The following is a 20,000-nucleotide window of genomic DNA, read 5'->3' on the forward strand; positions in this document are numbered from 1 at the left end:
GAAGAAGAAGAAGAAGAAGAGAAGAAGAAGAAGAAGAAGAAGAAGAAGAAGAAGAAGAAGAGAATGAATGATGATGATATAATAATAATAATAATAAAAAATAATAATAATAATAATAATAATAATAATAATAATAATAATAATAATAATAATAATAATAATAATAATGTTTATGAATAAATCTAACTAAACTATATTAACCAGAATACAAAAGTTCTTGTTACGCCTAGTTTTGTCTGTTGGTCCGTTATACTTCCGGATGGCAATGTTGTGATTTTCTTAGTCAATCGTACACTATCTAAAACCCCTTAAAGGTTACACATTGTTTTCTGTGATGATACGATTGATCAGGCGTGCAGAACTATATAGTTACTTAAACGCATATCACCGATGGTGTCGTTCATTAGTTTTGCACTAACGACCACTGTTTCCATTCCATTAGGACGACTGTCCGAGGGGCATTGTTATGTTCCCTTCCACAAGGTGTCTATAGATAGTATGCAGATGACGTCACTAAGGCCTTTGTTATTGTTTTTGCCATCCGCGTTTGTGAGTTGTTCTCACTAAACTGTATTAACCAGACTATAAAGGTTCATGGTTACACAGAGTTTGTGTGTTGGTCAATTATACTTCCGGATGGCAATGTTGTGAACTTATTAGCCAAGCGCATACTATCTATTGATCTGGACTTAATACCGCTTCGAGACGATGGGTTAATAATTCCATTAAGATTTAGATAGAACGAAGTTGACGTCACTAAGGGTCTTTGTTATTGTTTATTTTTTAAAATCTTTTTTGCCATTCGTTTTTATGAGTGATTCTCACTAAACTGTCTTAACCAGACTATAAACGTTCATGGTTACACATAGTTTTGTGTCTTGGTCCGTTATAGTTCCGGATGGCAATGTTGTGAGTTTCTTAGCCAAACGCACACTATCTCAATGGCAGCCTGCTAGCTGGGTATTCTTCTCAGCCAAACAGTAAGAATGAATGACAACAATTGTACATTTAATTATATCCCTTCACGAATGAATGGTCATTGGGTGTGTCAGGCTACCTCTCACATAATATCTAATAATATAATTACAATAGGACTTCGGGGCTATGGAAACAACACATTAATTGTTTGTTATTTTCACACGCTGATAGACATAATGGAATGCTGTGTGGTTAAGGAAGTCGAGAAAAGAAAAGAACATTCACACATTTAGAAATATCTAAAACACAATGTCGCAATGTCGTACAAAACGCATTAAAAACATATTTATTAATCTTTTTTTCTTTCTTTTCTTTTTTTTTTGGGGGGGGGGGGGGGGGGGGGGGGGGGATCCCATTAGCTCAGTTGGTACCGCACTGGCTTTGCACGCATAACGGACTGAAATTGATCCTGTTGAAGTTTTTTTCTGACCCTCTCCTTCTGTCCACCCAGCAGTGATTGGGTAGCTACGTCTGTTAGATCTGAAGGATAGTACCTTACGACAAATTAGCGTCCTATACAAATGGTAGCATGCAATTGTTATTGTCCGTTTCACGCAATATAAATCGGGATAAACGTGTTGAATCCGATACTTCCAATTATGTTTTAAATTTTACTCTTAAAATTTGATGCAAAATGAGGATATTATGACTTTCGAAATAATAACAAGAAATGAAGTGCGACTATGTGGTCTTGTGGTACGACGTTCGCATTTGGATCGGAAGGTCCCGAGTTAATCCAGTCCCGCTCCGAGTGGCGCATAGTTGAGCCGTTGGAAAAGGCTCTTTACTCACATTCTTTTCATCGTACTCAGTTGTAAAAATTAGTACCTGGCCGATAACAATGTTGTCTACCTCAGAAAGAGATAGTAATTGTGATATCGCATAGCAGACGTTATGTTTCGTCTTACGCGTTAACTCACTCAACCCTAACATCGACTATATCCGTAGTTTACCTGGGTCACTTTTACCCCATCCCTTTTAATTACATTTTTTTCTGAGACAAATTACAGGCCTAGTATCAAAGCTAATGTTTTTCATTCTTACACAATAATGAATGGTAGTTGAATAAAACTATCTATGCACATGCTCATTTTTAATACATTTTTTTTCCAATTTTGAAAAGTAGCAAAAGATCTCTAGGATTGAGTGAGTTAAGTGTTGCTGTTGGCGAGCAGCTCCTTGTAAAGTGCGTCGATTGCGTTCAGTGGATGTAGATAGAACGAAGTTGACGTCACTCAGGTCTTTGTTATTGTTTGTTTTTGGCATCCAAGTTTATTAGTGATTCTCACTAAACTGTATTAACCAGACTGTAAACGTTTAAGGTTACACATAGTTTTGTGTGTTGGTCCGTTAAACTTCCAGATGGCAATGTTGTGAGCTTCTAAGCCATGCGCATACTATCTATAGATAAAACGAAGTTGACATCACTCAGGTCTTTGTTATTGTTTTTTTTTTTTTTGATTTTGTTTTTGTTTTTGTTTTGTTAATGTTTTTTTTTTTGCCATCCAAGTTTATGAGTGATTCTCAATACACTATATTAATCAGATTAAAAACGTTTAAAGTTACACATAGTTTTGTTTGTTGGTCCGTTATATTTCCGGGTGGCAATGTTGTGAGTTTCTTAGCCAAGCGCACAGTATAGATAGTATGCAGATGACGTCACTCATGCCTTTGTTATTGTTTTGCCATCCGCGTTTGTGAGTTGTTCTCACTAAACTGTATTAATCAGACTATAAAAGTTCATGGTTACACAGAGTTTGTGTGTAGGTCCGTTATACTTCCGGATGGCAATGTTGTAAACTCCTTGGCCAAGCGCATTCTATCTATATATTGGACTGGATACATTCTCAAATACTTAAATGAGAAAAGAAGAGAGACAGGAGACAATAAAGAATAATTCACTTAAATGACTTTCAACACTTGTTAAAGTTCATATTCAGATTATTACAATTTTTTAAAATGAGTTAACACTCTTAAGAAACCAATGGGACATCTTAGAATCACCAGAGAAAATTTAAGTTTCAAAACACTCAGGGTATAGACAGGTAGATAACCACGCCTCTCGGACAATCGTCATAATGTAAACAAAAGCAGTGATTGATCGACTCAGGAAACTACAGAGGTTTTACTATTGGTTTAAGTAAAATACCCACTGTTCTACCGCTTGATCAATAGAACCAACACAGAAAACTATGTGTAAATTTAAACGCTCATAACCTGATCGAGAAAATCGTGTGAAAACTAGATAGTCACCCATTTGGCGGTATGAAAACAATAACAATGATCAGAGAGAGGTCGCTTTCATTCAGGTTATTGTTTATAAAACAACCAACTATATTTGTCCAAGCACGTGTGAGGGTGTGTCACAAATTCCATGTTTTAGTTCGAAGATGACGTCACTCAGGTCTTAGTTGATTTTTTGCCATCCGCGTTTGTGAGTAATGCTCACTGAACTGTATTATCCTGACTATAAACGTTCATGGATACACACAGTTTTGTGTGTTGGTCCGTTATACTTCCGGATGGCAATGTTATGAACTTCTTAGCCAAGCGCATACTATCTATATTCATGTTTTCGTCCAACGTAGTCATCGATCACGTGACATGTTGCTGTCCAACGGTTGGACATTTCTGAACAAATGTAAACACGTTGCTTTTGTGTATGAAAGATATAAACATACTCATGAGTCATGCTGAGCAAAATGACCAATTATAACATTGGATATTTCTCAAACTGTGAACACTTTTCGCTATGTGGGTCATTTTCAGCACACTTTGCAATGTGACCAATGACCTCGAGCACATTGAAATGTAATATGGATAGTATGCGCTTGGCTAAGAAGCTCACATAATTGCCATCCGGAAGTATAACAAACCAACACACAAAACTATGTGTGACCATGAACTTTTATAGTCTGGTTAATACAGTTAAGTGAGAATTACTCATAAACGCGGATGGCAAAAAAACAAACAAACAATAACAAAGACCTGAGTGACGTCAACTTCATTCTATCTATAGATCGTGCCCATTGGTTCAAAATCTACAGGTTACTTGTTCTATGAGGCAATCATCAAGACAAATAGTTTCCTCTTAAATTCACTTTAAAAAGGCAGTTTTCATTGATTGTTGTGTAAATGCGACTTTATTACATTTTTAGAAGTCGATTCCTCAAGTAAATGCCTTTGTTGAGTGAGTTTTTTAAAAAAAAAACCAATATAACAGCCTTTTTTTAAATGAACAAAAACATAAAACAAAAAATGGAACAAAAAAAAAACAAACAACAACAACAAGAAAACAAACAAACAAATAAAAAAAAAATACAACTAAACAAACAAACAACTCAACTTCCCTTAAAGTTTCTCTAACTATAGATAGTATGCAGATGACGTCACTCAGGCCTTTGTTATTGTTTTTGCCATCCGCGTTTGTGAGTTGTTCTCACTAAACTGTATTAACCAGACTATAAAAGTTCATGGTTACACAGAGTTTGTGTGTTGGTCCGTTATACTTCCGGATGGCAATGTTGTGAACTCCTTGGCCAAGCGCATTCTATCTATAGATAGTATGCAGATGACGTCACTCAGGCCGTTGTTATTGTTTTTGCCATCCGCGTTTGTGAGTTGTTCTCACTAAACTGTATTAACCAGACTATAAACGTTCATGGTTACACAGAGTTTGTGTGTTAGTCCGTTATACTTCCGGATGGCAATGTTGTGAACTCCTTGGACAAGCGCATTCTATCTATAGATAGTATGCGCTTGGCTAAGAAGCCGCGGTTATGCTCTCTCAACAAAGATTTAATGAGAGCGATGTATATTCATGTTTTCGTCCAACCGAGTCATCAATCACGTGGTTTTTTGCTGTCCCTGACCACAATGACCAATCGTAATGTTAGATAGCTAAAAATTTGTGAACACTTTTCACCATGTAGGTCACTTTGAGTACATTTTGCAATGTGACCAATGCCCTCGAACACACGGAAAGGTAATATATAGATAGTTCGAAGATGACGTCACTTAGGTCTTTGTTATTTTTTTTGCCATCCGCGTTTATGAGTAATGCTCACTGAACTGTATTAACCCGACTATAAACGTTCGTGGACACACACAGTTTTATGTGTTGGTCCGTTATACTTCCGGATGGCAATGTTATGAGCTTCTTAGCCAAGCGCATACTATCTATATCGCTCCCATTAAATGACATCAGTGACATATGGTCATATTTAATTAAGTACTTCCAATATCGGGACGGTATTTATCGTTTGTATCTAGTCGAGACTCGATCTTCATTCAAAACTGCGGTCACACGCACCATTTGGTATTGAAAATATCAGCTATCGTCGTTGTAACCAAATTATGAACGGTTATTGACATTAATTATGCGTAATCTAAATCAACACCACGGACTACAAATATCCCTCATAGATATAGTCATTGACACAGAAAGTATAGAAGGAACGAAATTGACGTCACTCCGCTCTTTATAAAAATCGTTTTTAGACAGCCATTTGGATGATTCGTTCTCACTAAATTCTATCAATCAGACTACATAGATAGAACGAAGATGAAGTCACTCAGGTCTTTGGTATTGATTTTTGCCATCCACGTTTATGATTACTTCTCACTAAACTGTATGAACGAGACTATACAAGTTCATGATTACACAGAGTTTTGTGCATTGATCCGTTGTTCCTCCCGATGTGTTGTGAGCCTCTTTGCAAAACGCATACTATCTATAGATAGTTCGAAGTTGACGTCAATCAGGTGTTTGCTATCGTTTTGTGCCATCGGCGTTCATGTGTAATTCTCACTAAACTATATGAACCAGACTATAAACGTTTAAGGTTACACATAGTTTTGTGTGTTGGTCCGTTATACTTCCGGATGGCAACATACAAAACTGTAGTATGCATTTGGCTAAGAAGCTCATAACATTGCCATCCGGAAGTATAACTGACCAACACACAAAACTCCGTGTATCCATGAACGGTTATAGTTGGGTTAATACAGTTCAGTGAGCATTACTCATAAACGCGGATGGCAAAAAAAACAAAAACAACAACAACAAAAAAATAACAATAACAAAGACCTGAGTGACGTCATCTTCGAACTATCTATAGATAGTATGCGCTTGGCTAAGAAGCTCATAACATTGCCATCCGGAAGTATAACGGACCAACACACAAAACTGTATTATGCATTTGGCTAAGAAGCTCATAACATTGCCATCCGGAAGTATAACGGACCAACACACAAAACTGTAGTATGCCTTTGGCTAAGAAGCTCACAACATTGCCATCCGGAAGTATAACGGACCAACACACAAAACTGTAGTATGCATTTGGCTAAGAAGCTCACAACATTGCCATCCGGAAGTATAACGGACCAACACACAAAACTGTAGTATGCATTTGGCTAAGAAGCTAACAACATTGCCATCCGGAAGTATAACGGACCAACACACAAAACTCCGTGTATCCATGAACGTTTATAGTCGGGTTAATACAGTTCAGTGAGCATTACTCATAAACGCGGATGGCAAAAAAAAAAAAAACAACAACAACAAAAAAAAAAAAACAATAACAAAGACCTGAGGGACGTCATCTTCGAACTATCTATAGATAGTATGCGCTTGGCTAAGAAGCTCATAACATTGCCATCCGGAAGTATAACGGACCAACACACAAAACTGTAGTATGCATTTGGCTAAGAAGCTCACAACATTGCCATCCGGAAGTATAACGGACCAACACACAAAACTGTAGTATGCATTTGGCTAAGAAGCTCACAACATTGCCATCCGGAAGTATAACGGACCAACACACAAAACTGTAGTATGCATTTGGCTAAGAAGCTCACAACATTGCCATCCGGAAGTATAACGGACCAACACACAAAACTGTAGTATGCATTTGGCTAAGAAGCTCACAACATTGCCATCCGGAAGTATAACGGACCAACACACAAAACTGTGTGTAACCAAGGACGTTTAAATTCTGGGTATTAGTGAGAAGTGCTCATAAACGGGGATGGCAAAAAACAATAACAAAGACCTGAGTGACGTCAACTTCGAACTATCTATAAACGTTAAAGGTTAAACACATATTTTGTGTTTTTGGTACGTTACATCCGGCTGGCGGATGTTGTGTTGTGAGTATTTTACCTAAACACATAGCATCAAAAATGGCATCGGGGGGGGGGGGGGGGGGGGGGTGTAATTTCAAAAGAGGCTCAGTATTTTCGTTTTGATCAGGCACCATTTGGTATTGAAAAAAAAAATATCTATATCGTAGTCACCAAATTATAATGATCGGCAAATGCCATTAAGTATGCGTAGCCTATATCAACACCATTGACTAACAACCCTCATAAAAAATATAAATAGTCATTGACACGGAGGCTATTGACATACAACAAGACTCATTCAATGGGTTGGATACAAAACATGTTATCCTAATACTACATAATTGATCCGAAGTGTTGTTTACAATTCTCTATATCCTACTCGTATAAAAAGCATTAAAAAATAATATTTTGGCAGGAAAACTTTTACTCCAAGTTGCGATTGATAACAAAAAAACAAAACAAAAAAAAAAAACAAAAACAAAAAAAAAAACAAAAAAACAACAACCCAAAATTAACAAACAAACAAAAAAAAAAAACCCCAAAAAAAAACAAACAAACAAAAAAACCCAAAAAAAAACCAAACAAACAAATATGTACTTGAGTATTTATATTGCGCAGCATGTCCACTAAACGTGCTCAAAGCGCTTTACAAGGGGTCCGTAGCCAACAACAACTCTTAACATGTAGGACGAGACATGATGCCTATTAGGCGATATTACATTTTTTTTTTAAAATTCAGAGACAAGGCTGTTAACGGCTAGGTACTCATTTTACACATGAATACGGTGAGTGATTGTGAGTAAAGAACATTTTCCAAGAACTCAAACCCATGACATTCCGGTCCGAAGCCGAGCTGTCATATCACAAGATCGCATAACCTCACGAGATGGTCCCTCTCCTGTCAAAAAGTCTATTTATGCTATGCCTTTTGTTAAATACTCCCAACATCCGCCCGTCGGATATAACGTAACAACACACAAACCTATGCGTAACGTTACACTTTTATAGTCTGATTGATATAATTTAGTGGGAACTAATAATTAAAATTGCTGTCTAGAAACAATAACAAAGAACTGAGTGATATCAAGTGCGTTTCTTCTATACCCGATACTTATTTAACCCTCTCCATACTAACTTTTTAAAAAATCGTTATATTAGTAGCCATAAATGAACATTATTCATATTCAGAATTGTTTTAGAACAGAAAAAAGCATGAAGACAATACATTGAAATATGAATAACTTAATTAATACTCTATTATAAAATATCGTTTTGCTACACGAAATAATTATGTATATAATAATAATGATAATAATAATAATAATAATAATAATAATAATAATAATAATAATAATAATAATAATAATAATAATAATAATAATAATAATAATAATAGATCTTTATTGTCCATAAATATGGCAATTTGTCATTTAGTTACACTTGTTATAACGTTAAACATAACTGTAACATTGAACAGATATTTCACTCCTACTTATTTTCTCTCTCTCTCTCTCTCTCTCTCTCTCTCTCTCTCTCTCTCTCTCTCTCTATCTATCTATCTATCTATCTTCCTCTTTTAGTATTCTCTTAGAATAGTAGGGCTATGTGGTCTTATGGTATTACACTTGCTTTCGGATCGGTCGGCGCATAATTGATTCCTTGGAAAAGGCTCTTTACTAACATTCTCAGGTGTAAAATGAGTACCCAACCTTTAACAGCTTTGTCTCTGTCTAAATAAAAATTTGTAATATCACATAACAGGCGTCATGCATATTTGTGTTGCTGTTGCTCAAGGACCCTTTGTAAAGCGCTTTGAGCACGTTTAGTAGATATTACACTATATAAACGCTTAAGCTTGTTTTTGTTGTTATTATTATTATTATTATTATTATTATTATTATTATTATTATTATTATTATTATTATTATTATTATTATTATTATTATTATTATTATTATTATTATTTTTGTTTGTTCTTGTTTTTTGTTCGATCTGGTGGAAATAAATATAAAAGCTCAAGTTTATAGATCGTATGTACTTATTACTTTGAGTTTGAGTGTAAAATGGTGGGCAATACGAGAGTAAACACTTGGTTGGAGTTTCAAGTTTAGAACTTTTGACTATCTGGGAATCAATTATATCGATCTATAGATAGAATGCGGTTGGCCAAGGAGTTCACAACATTGCCATCCGGAAGTAGAACGGACCAACACACAAACTCTGTGTAACCATGAACTTTTATAGTCTGGTTAATACAGTTTAGTGAGAACAACTCACAAACGCGGATGGCAAAAACAATAACAAAGGCCTGAGTGACTTCATCTGCATACTATCTATATACTTGAAGTAAACGTTTTCTGGTCAATTCTTATCTCTCCAAAAAATATGTTTTGTCAATATATCTACGTATAATATAGTAGAATTGTACCCTATTGACTAACACTAGAAAAGGCAGAATTCATGTTGGTCGCGTGAGATCGATAGCGTAACTGTCATCGATTAGGCCTGATTGATCGGCGTTGATCGGTGATCGGTGATCTATCATCCGTGACCGTGTGAAGAGGTTCTTCCTTCAAGACTCTCAAAACCGTTATAATCATTAACTGGTACTACTTGCATTGTCTCCCGACAGAACGATGTAAATCGCAAATAGTATACGGTAGCCTAACAAAGTGTCACGGAAGCCCAGTGAAAACGGTGTCTCGTTTTGTCACAAATGTCAAGCGATGTTATACGTGATCAGTTGCTGGGTGGGTGATAGTTAATCGTGGACATTTCTAGTTCCGAGGTTGTGTCCTTGGATAAGGCACTATCAAATATTACTCTACTCGACTCAGGCTATAGTATAGTCAGTGATGGATGTTGTAAGAGGGTTATTACAAAGATGACGCCTAACAGGCAACGCGTTCCGTGTCAATTATTTGCGATGAAGGGAGTCCAGGGTGTCCAAATTATTTTTTTTGGGTTTGTTTGTAAGACCCCAGGTACCACAGTTGTACATCCGTATTGCCAACACTAGCGGTTCGTAAAAGCGTATTCTTTTTTTATTTCATTTATGATATTTCAAACGTTGTGTAGTTCCCTGAATGCAATTAAAGCTAGTATTTAATTTTTCTCCGTTTGAGATCTTCATTCTCATTAATCAAGTTTCCGAATTTTTCTTACACTTTTCTATTCCGCTTGTTTCTTGTTAACCACTGTGATTTCTGTTTTGGATTTTGTAGACATTATTATTATTATTATTATTTATTATTATTATTATTATTATTATTATTATTATTATTATTATTATTATTATTATTTTATTATATTATTATTTTATTATTATTATTATTATTATTATTATTATTATTATTATTATTATTATTATTATTATTATTATTATTATTATATATTATCAATAATAATAATAATAATAATAATAATAATAATAATAATAATAATAATAATAATAATAATAATAATAATAATAGCGCCCACTCTCGTCCATTGGCAGTTCAAGGCACTTTAATGAATATGACCATTTATGGTATAGAGAGCATTTCCACTGATTTACCATATTCAATACGCCTCACAATGTTTCATTTATTCCCGAGGAAGGTTACATGAAACCATATTATTTCCATTTTATACAGTACAATATTCGTCACTGCCATAGCCAGATGCTCATTCACACCTGAGTCGTGTAAGATAATTTTTGTAAGGTTTCTTACTCAAGGATACAACCGTGGCACTAGGATTTTTCCACGAGCCCTGTCGTACATCCGGCCACTGAGCACACTTAACATTGCTTGACTTTATTTAAGTTAATCGTCACATTTTGTTTGTTTGGTCAAAATATCCACATAAGTTATTTCAACCTTGTGTGTGTGTGTGTGTGTGTGTGTGTGTGTGTGTGTGTGTGTGCCTGTATGTGCGTATGTGTGTATGTATGTGTGTGTATGTGTGTGTGACAAATTAAGCTTGCCGGGGCAGTGAAAGCATGTAGGTACGAGGTAAAGCCATTACGAAATTCTTTCGTGGAATGGGAGGCTAATCACTAACCATTTAGCACAGCAAGTGTGTTTCATTTCCCCATGTGTTGTTTTATTATTAATGATTCTCGATCCCTACACCTGCATTATAGGTATGTGTCGAACACAGCATGTTTGTACGTCTCTATGTTTCCCTGACAAAACAGTTTTTTCCTCATTTTTGCCAGATTTTTTTAGCCTTAAATACCCATTTAAGAAAAACAGATATGTTGAACCTTTATATAGAGCAATATTCACTAAAAATACTCAATGCACTTTACAATGACCCTGAACTTGTCAACAGTGAAATTTCAAATAATGATATACGAAGTTGCCCACCTTGAGTTAGTTTTATTTATCCAAAGAAACGAATTGACCTCTATCAAGTCACTCATTATAATCATGGTTTAAAAAACATTACCAATGGAGAGAACGTTGTGCGGTCATCTCTTGGTTAGTTTTCAGTTGTGCCCGAAAGTCCCGAGCGTTCCAATGCTCCCAAAATAAAGACTTAATTTTAGACGCAAAATTCATTTGTTTAAAACGAATTCCATCACTATTTGGTAGGATAAATAAAACGTTCATTTTAACCTCATGTTAGCAGCTTCGTTTATTTACAAGTAGACATTGGAGTGGCTTCTGCACTGCACATCGATGGTCGGCGGATCAAACCTCTGAAGTCTCGATTTCCGCGACCGGTGGATCAAAACTCTGAACTCTACATACGAGCTTTGCTCACCGTGTTTTATTAAATTTTGGGCGGATCAGACCTCTGAATTTCCTCTACCACCTTCTGCTCTTCTTCCTCCTCCACCTCCTCGTCATCATCATCAACATCATCATCATCATCATCATCATCATCATCATCATCATCATCATCATCATCATCATCTTCTTCTTCTTCTTCTACTTGGTCTTCTTCTTCTTCTTCTTCTTCTTCTTCTTCTTCTTCTTCTTCTTCTTCTTCTTCTTCTTCTTCTTCTTCTTCTTCTTCTTCTTCTTCTTCTTCTTCTTCTTCCTCTTCTACTACTTCTTCTTCTTCTTCTTCTTCTTTTTCTTAGTTATAAAAATTGTTTATCTCCGTTACAGTACATATGCAGAATTTATTACGTATATTCATAAAAGACCATAACGTTTATATTATCTATTTTTACAGGAGCGACTGTAGATTACAAAACACAAGATTTCAGAGAACACTCTCCGTCAATGATAAAGCAAAATAAAGCACACCGCCAGCCTCACCCCCTATCTACCCTCAACAATTAAACATGCAGGCACCAAAAGACCCGAAGTCGTTTCACATCATTGGAGAGTCAACAGTCTTTTCTAATATATACGTTTCTAGGTGGACACTCTAGCAACAACATGAGAATATATCGCTGAACTCAAAACTTCATTGAGTCAGCATCATATGTATTATCTGAATGATTTTGACAGGTTCTTTTCTGTGCATTCAATACACTCCAAGAACCATGAGCTGTCAAAACAGAGCATTCTGTTACAAATCTTTTTAAAGATCAACTAATGCCAGCAACCACTTGATAAAACCAAACAACATATTTGCTGCAAATCTTTCTAGGATTCAGCATATACCTCAGAGCAGACACATTATCTGCTGCGAGTCTGTGAAGAATCCAAGCACCCGGATGACCATCATGTCAGGACATATTATACATCTGACTAAATATTTATAGGATCTACTGCGGCAGTCATCAGCTCAGAACAGACACATCTAGTGCAAGCCTGTTTTGGGTTGGCAATGATAATTGTTCAAGAATGTCTTGGAGATCTGACGCATTCGTTATTGTCCAGTATTAAATATTCAAATCCAATGTTGTAAATATCCTCCAGTCTTTCACTAATTTTCAAATTAACGTCTTGGCATTTCAATCAATCTGTAGCACATAGAGATTGCAAAATATTTCATCTCGATAAAGAATGTAGAATTTGCTAATTTTTGAGATATGTCACAAATATTCCAGAATATTTTACTAACTCTCTTTTCTTTTCAATGATCATCAGCACAGTTGGCGCTTTGTCTACAGAATGAGTAGCAATATATCACGAACATTAAATAATATAGACATCACTAATCAAACGCTGAAAGCTAACAGAAATTTTTTTACTTATTCCAAACATGTTGAAAAAAATTCACAATTTTGCAGTAGACTTTATATCTGAAAGATAAACGTCATGGGCTAAGCAAAATTATTCGTATTTGCATTTTTTATAGCCTCGTTTCGTATCTTCAAAGTTGTCGGTGCAACTTTTTAGAAAGTTTTCAGAAAGCATCGTCAATGAACGGAACATCTACAAAAAAGATGGCGGCGGGATCCCACAACAAGGATCACCATAAGGACAAAGATTCCAGCAATAACAAGGGTGGTCAGCACCGCCAGCATCATCATCATCATCATCATCATCATCATCATCATAATTCCAATCATCACCACCACAGCAACAACAACAACAACAACAACAGCAACCATATTCATAACCACAACAACAACAACAGTACGACCACCTCCACAACGACACCTTCCGGTAACAACAAACTCTCAGCTTACAAAGCCGACCCGTACAAAACTGACTTCAGACGTGACGTTATTGCCAAACGGCGGGAAGCGACCAAGGCCTATAACCTTCTCCAGAGAGAAAAAACGCAAGAGAGACGCCTTCACGGCGGGAGAGTGGTGTCCAGGAATCTGGTGACCATTGACACTCACAAGTCAAGGGGAAACATCGATGTACTTCGAATGGTCATCAGAGATCTTGGTTGGAGAGAGGTAGGTAGAAACATCTTCAACATGAGGCTACATGTGGCCTAGTGGTATGACACTCGCTTTCGGATCGGAAGGTTCTGGGTTCGAGCCTCGCTCGGCGCATAGTTGAGTCCTTGGGAAAGGTTCTTTACTCACATTCTCTCACCGCACTCAGGTGTAAAATGAGTTGTCTCTGTCCGAAAAAAAATTGTAATATCGCCTAACAGGCGTTTGTCTCGTCCTACACTGTTGGCCAGGGACCCCTTGTAAAGCGCTTTGAGCACGTTAAGTGGATACTCCGCTATATAAAAAAGCTAAATTTTTTTAAAGCTCAATATGTGACCTTTCATCTCAAATCGGTTTTTTGTCGGGATGGACTAGTTGCTGGAAATTGAATTTGTAGCCACAAATATAAAAACTTGGAGTTAATTTCTATTCACTACAGTTGAAAATAAGGGAGGCCTTCCGAAAGCTCCTCAGTCTAGCATCTCTTTCAATTATTAGTATTTTCACCGTGGCTCTTTTGTCAGGCGTTTATTTATTCAATGTGTCAACGTGTTATAAATCTGATCGTATTTTGACTTTTATACATTCTGATCACATAACATGTGAAAAAGTTCTACCAGCATGAAGAATAACAACTTTGTTTAAAACTAATCTGCTCGTTGCTGGGCGGATGTGACATCAGACTATTGAATCCTATTAACCTCAAAATTCATAACTGTGTCTAACAATTCAGTTTTCAGCACCTAGGTCATTACAACACGATACCGCTTTGAGAGGGTGTGTGACGTTTTTTTTCTTCAATAAATTCCTTTTTTTTCTCATAAATTTCGCTCCAATATTGCACAGTTTTGAGACGTTAGGTCACATTTTCAGTGTCAGGTTCACCCCGACATAATAATAACATTAACATGCCCTTTATTCATCATCCCCATAGGGAAATTTGTCTCTAGGGTCTATTCCAAGGGAAGACTAAATAACCCAGGCGTTAGCCGCAGAGCAGCGCCGCACAGTGAACTAGGGCGAGGTGACTTGCTCAAGGCCACACAGCGCAACGGAGGGTGATCGAACTCGGTACCTTTCGGGTACGAAGCAAAGACCGTACCGCTGAGCCACGCTGTACCGTTATAAGATGGTTGGTCACATTTAGCTGAAGATTGTCAAGTATGCACATCACTGCGAAAGTCACTGTCTGACTAAGTGTATTGGAAACGGCTAGGAACTAAGGTTTCTTTATAGAGAATGCCGATTCATCGCACTACTTTCGTATTCTGAAAAAGGAACCAAAAACAAAACAAACCAAAAAAAAAAAAAACAAAAAAAAAAAAAACAACAAAAAAACAAAGCAAAACAACAAAAACAAAACAACAAACTAGGTATTTAAACGTTTGGCCAGAAAACTCGTCCTTCAAAAATCGATTGATTAAAATGAACCTCATCTTGTTAAAAATGGTTTGTCAAATTTAGTATATGTGCGGCTATGTGGTCTAGTGGTATGACACTCGCTTTCGGATCGGAAGGTCCTGGGTTCGAGCCTCGCTCTCGACGCATAGTTGAGTCCTTGGAAAAGGCTCTTTACTCACATTCTCTCACTGTGCTCAGTTGTAAAATGAGCATCTGACCTTAACAGCCGTGTCTTTGTCTGAAAAATTGTAATATCTCCTAACAGGCGGCATGTCCCGTTCTACATGTTAAATGTTGCTGTTGACCAGGGACCCATTGTAAAGCGCTTTGAGTACATTTTAGAGGATATTGCGCTATAGAAAGCTCAATTTTAATTTAATTTAGTATACTGTATATTTTGACTGCGTGCAAATCACTGAGAAAGCCAATGTAAGACTGTTTAAGTGTATTGGATACGACGGGAGATTTAGATTTTAAGATTGATAAAGAGATTGCCGACATTTCGTACTACTAACCTATTGTAGGTATTATTGACTGACCAGCGAGGGCGAAGACTAATAGTGAAGGTGATTCTCGCTTGAACTACATAGTACACAACTCTATAATAATCGCCTACACCAATAGCGGAAAGATACACGTGCACAAACACGCATGATCGCGCGCGCGCACACACACACACACACACACACACACACACACACACACACAAGCACACTACAGAAACACACAAAAATATACACAACAAACCAAAATAAAAATTAATAAATAAACAAAAAGAACAAAAAAATCCAAAAACATAACAAAAAACAAAGCTAAAAATGAAACAAAATATTAAAACAAAAACCAACTAAACATAACAAAATAAATAAAAACAAGAAGAACGAAAAAAAAATAAAGGACAAACATATTTTTTTTAAAGACCCAGCTTTCAGCCTTATAATGCCAGAATATGCATTTGGTCAATTCGATAATACAAGGATCGCTCGACAATATCAAAATGTAAATAACATGGTAAATGGTTTCGGTTTGAGTCACCTCTAATATAGAATACGTACCTGGTAAATCTGTGACATTTCTCACACTGAAATTGATTAAGTAGTTATTAATCCATTTAATATGAACTGACTTAAAACACAATTAGTCTAGCCTTCCTGATCCTTAAGCTGTTGACTCATTATTTACTTATATTATATATTATATATTATATATATGAGTGTGTATGTGTGAATGTGTGCGTGTACCAGGAAAGGTCTACTGACCGAAATTGACCCACACGGATTCGGACCTAATACAAACCATAGATTTGCAGCTTAAGAAAGGGTGACATCGAATAGTATAACCCAGAATTGATCAATACCAATTAGGTGTAATCATTTCATATTACAACAGAGGTCGATCCCTTGGGAAAACGATATTTTTTTTCCCGCCTTGTTCACCCAACAGTCGATTGGGTTGCTGGGTTTCTTAGGTCTGGTGGAACGTTCTTTGCGATAGATCAGCGTCCTATCCAAATGGTATCTACCATTTGCTATTTTTGTCCGTTTCATGTTATAGAAATCAGGATAAACTCCGGCTCTATGAGCCTAATGGCTCTAAAAACAAATCATATTGTGTGACTCACCAGGCATAGTGTCAGAATAAACGAGATGAACAAAAAATGAGTTTAAATTCAAAATCACCAGAATTAGGAAATTTATCTCTTTTGAAGCTGATAAACAAAAATCACTCTCTTCAATGATGATGTATTTCACCTGACCTCAACTCACCTCACCTCATTCTCCTGAGCGAGGTGGTCGTACGGGGAGACATGTCCCGTCCTACATGTTAAATGTTGCTGTTGACCAAGGGACCCCTGTAAAGCGCTTTGACCACATTTAATGGATATTGCGCTATATAAAGCTCTTTAAACATTTTTTAAAGAGATAATAATATTACAGGAATGGCCACTCCATCCATTTCTGTCCTGTAATGAAAAGATACCTACTTCTTTACTTCAAATGTCATCTCATAATATTATGACATCGTCTGGAAAGGAAAATGGCTCGCTATTCTTCCCGACCACTCCGGTACCTACCAGTGTGAAATAGTAAATAAATAGTAAATAATGAATTTATATAGCGCCTAAACATCCACGTTAATCGTGCTCTGCGGCGCCTTACATCATAAAAATAAAAATGTTTAAAAACAACAAAATTAAAAATCACGACACTACATGATACATAATAAGCATGAATACAAAAAACAGAATCAAAGCAAAATCTATTTTATGAAAAATAAGCCTCGCGGAACAACTCAGTCTTCAGACATTTTCTGAAAGATGATAAATTTTCACAGGACTTTGTCCGAGGACTAAGTGCGTTCAGTGTGTTGCATTTTTCACTTGTCATCCCAATTAAATTTAGCTCTTGGAGTCGTCTAGCCTGATCTTTGGGGGGACGACTTCGTGACATCTTACCCTCTATTTGTGACCCATCGTCTCAAAACGGTATTATGTTGGAACGAACCATATGCTCAAAAGCCGAATTAAATGTTAAACTGGTCAACAACATAAATTGTTGGCATTAGCACCCTAAAATATGGTATCCATTCTCCTCAATAAAACATACAAACTCAACACAAGTCAGATATTTCTGGCTGTAAATTCAATATTCAACATCTTAACCAACCCGACTTAATACCGTTTTGAGGCGAAGGGTCACATTTTTCATTTCGCGATGGCTTTGCAGATAATGTTGTAGCCTACCGTATTTATTATCCTAAATAAAATCCAACACCTTAAGCTTACATTTCCATTTTAAGTATCTGGTTCACCCAGACATAATACCGTTTTGAGACAATTGGTCACAAAAGCTGCTCATTATCTCACCCCCTCCCCTCCAAAAAAAAAAACCCCATAAAAAATTAGAATCATATTGATTTACTTATTTTGGTGTAATATTACACACACACACACACACACACACACACACACACACACACACACGCGCGCGCGCGCATACAAACAAGTATATATGTAAACATACAGATACTTACAATACTGCTCTACTTTGAAATAAGAAATAACTACGAAACAAAACAAAGCAAAAGAAAAAATAAACCCCCAAAAAAACAGAACACGTATGTAAAAATTTTAGCCAGAAAACTCACTCCTTCAAATACAGGTTTGAGAGTTTACGCCGAGATTATGAAAGTCACTTTAACTCTCTGCTTACCAGCCATTTTCAGGATTTTCCCCAAAACTTCACACCCAACTAACACAAAAATATATATTTTTTATCGCTCAAACACAATAGCAGTGACGTTCTTGCAATACATAATATCTTTAGTAAAAAAAAAATGCTCTACAACACACTGTTCATTTTCTTTAAATTTTGTGATGTAGACAAAAGAAATTTGTATAAGAAAAATGTTGGTTGTTCCGTAACAAATGTGACGATTTTCCTAAAGTTGGTAAGGAGATAGTGAATCGATCGATATTTGAAGAGCGAAATATTATTTGTTTAATTTAATACGTGTTTTCCCAGAGTGTGGCATAATTGAGGCCATTATTCACGGAGCTCTCGACAAGAGTATAAGAATGAATATGATATTGATTTATACACACACACACAATCGACCTGAAATTGGAGACATAATAACAAACTGTGGCTCCCCTCTCAACACATCGGTGTATTTTGTGCTTTTATTATTATTATTATTATTATTATTATTATTATTATTATTATTATTATTATTATTATTATTATTATTATTATTATTATATTATTATTATTATTATTATTATTATTATTATTATATTATTATTATTATTATTATTATTATTATTATTATTATTTATTATTATTATTATTATTATTATTATTATTATTATTATTATTATTATTATTATTATTATTATTATTATTATTATTATTATTATTATATATTATTATTATTATATTATATATTATTATTATTATTATTATTATTATTATTATTATATTATTATTATTATTATTATTTATTATTATTATATTATTATTATTATTATTATTATTATTATTATTATTATTATTATTATTATTATTATTATTATTATTATTATAGTGTCAAAATGATTGTGAAGAAAGGGGGGGGGGGGGACCGTCTCGATAGGAATTTGTATCTGGTTGGTAACACATAAAACTGGCGTAACCAAGTTGAATAATATATTTGCCCTATTAAGTTCCTATATATAGTTTTATTGTTTTCGTTTGTCAAGCGTTAATTACAACAATCCCGAATACAGATAGATCTAGATATTCTAGAAATGTTGATACAGAATGGAAGCTTTATTACCTGCGACGTTTATTTAATGAAATTAATGGTTTTCGTTCCCTATTGAGCGAATGCCTTACTATGCAGCTAGAAACTGTGGACTGTAAAAAAAAAATAGTAAACAAATATTAATATAACAGCTTCCAAAAAAAAAACAAACAAAAACTATTAAAATAAAAACAAAGTACCAAACACGGAACGTTTCGGGATCAAAACCCTTCCTAAGCCAACAGCGTATACAATAAAAACATAAATACCGCCGTCCATCAGGTTTTTAACAATGTATTTATATTTTTATTGTTTTTGTTGTTAATGCTGAAAATGAACTTATTGTATAAATAACAAAAGCTGGGTCAACATGGTTTGTCTATTGTTGTTGAGGAAAATGAAAATAAATTTTTACACTGCCAAAAAGAAA

At 35.4% G+C, this 20,000-nt stretch overlaps 1 protein-coding gene across 2 annotated transcripts in view; it reads left to right on the forward strand.

Annotated features, from left to right (window-relative positions):
• LOC144979901 (tubulin polyglutamylase TTLL11-like) overlaps positions 1–20,000 on the forward strand; it is a 68,158-nt gene that overhangs the window by 15,180 nt on the left and 32,978 nt on the right. For both annotated transcript variants that reach the window (XM_078927164.1, XM_078927163.1), the window contains exon 2: positions 12,274–13,903. In XM_078927164.1, coding sequence (XP_078783290.1) covers positions 13,415–13,903 — 489 coding nt within the window. In that variant the 5' untranslated portion in view covers positions 12,274–13,414. The remainder of the gene's footprint in view (positions 1–12,273; positions 13,904–20,000) is intronic.

The sequence above is a fragment of the Berghia stephanieae genome, chromosome 9 (genome assembly GCF_034508935.2).
Source record: "Berghia stephanieae isolate SIO BIC M18660-M18661 chromosome 9, UCSD_Bste_1.3, whole genome shotgun sequence".
Classification (NCBI taxonomy): Eukaryota; Metazoa; Mollusca; class Gastropoda; order Nudibranchia; family Aeolidiidae; genus Berghia; species Berghia stephanieae.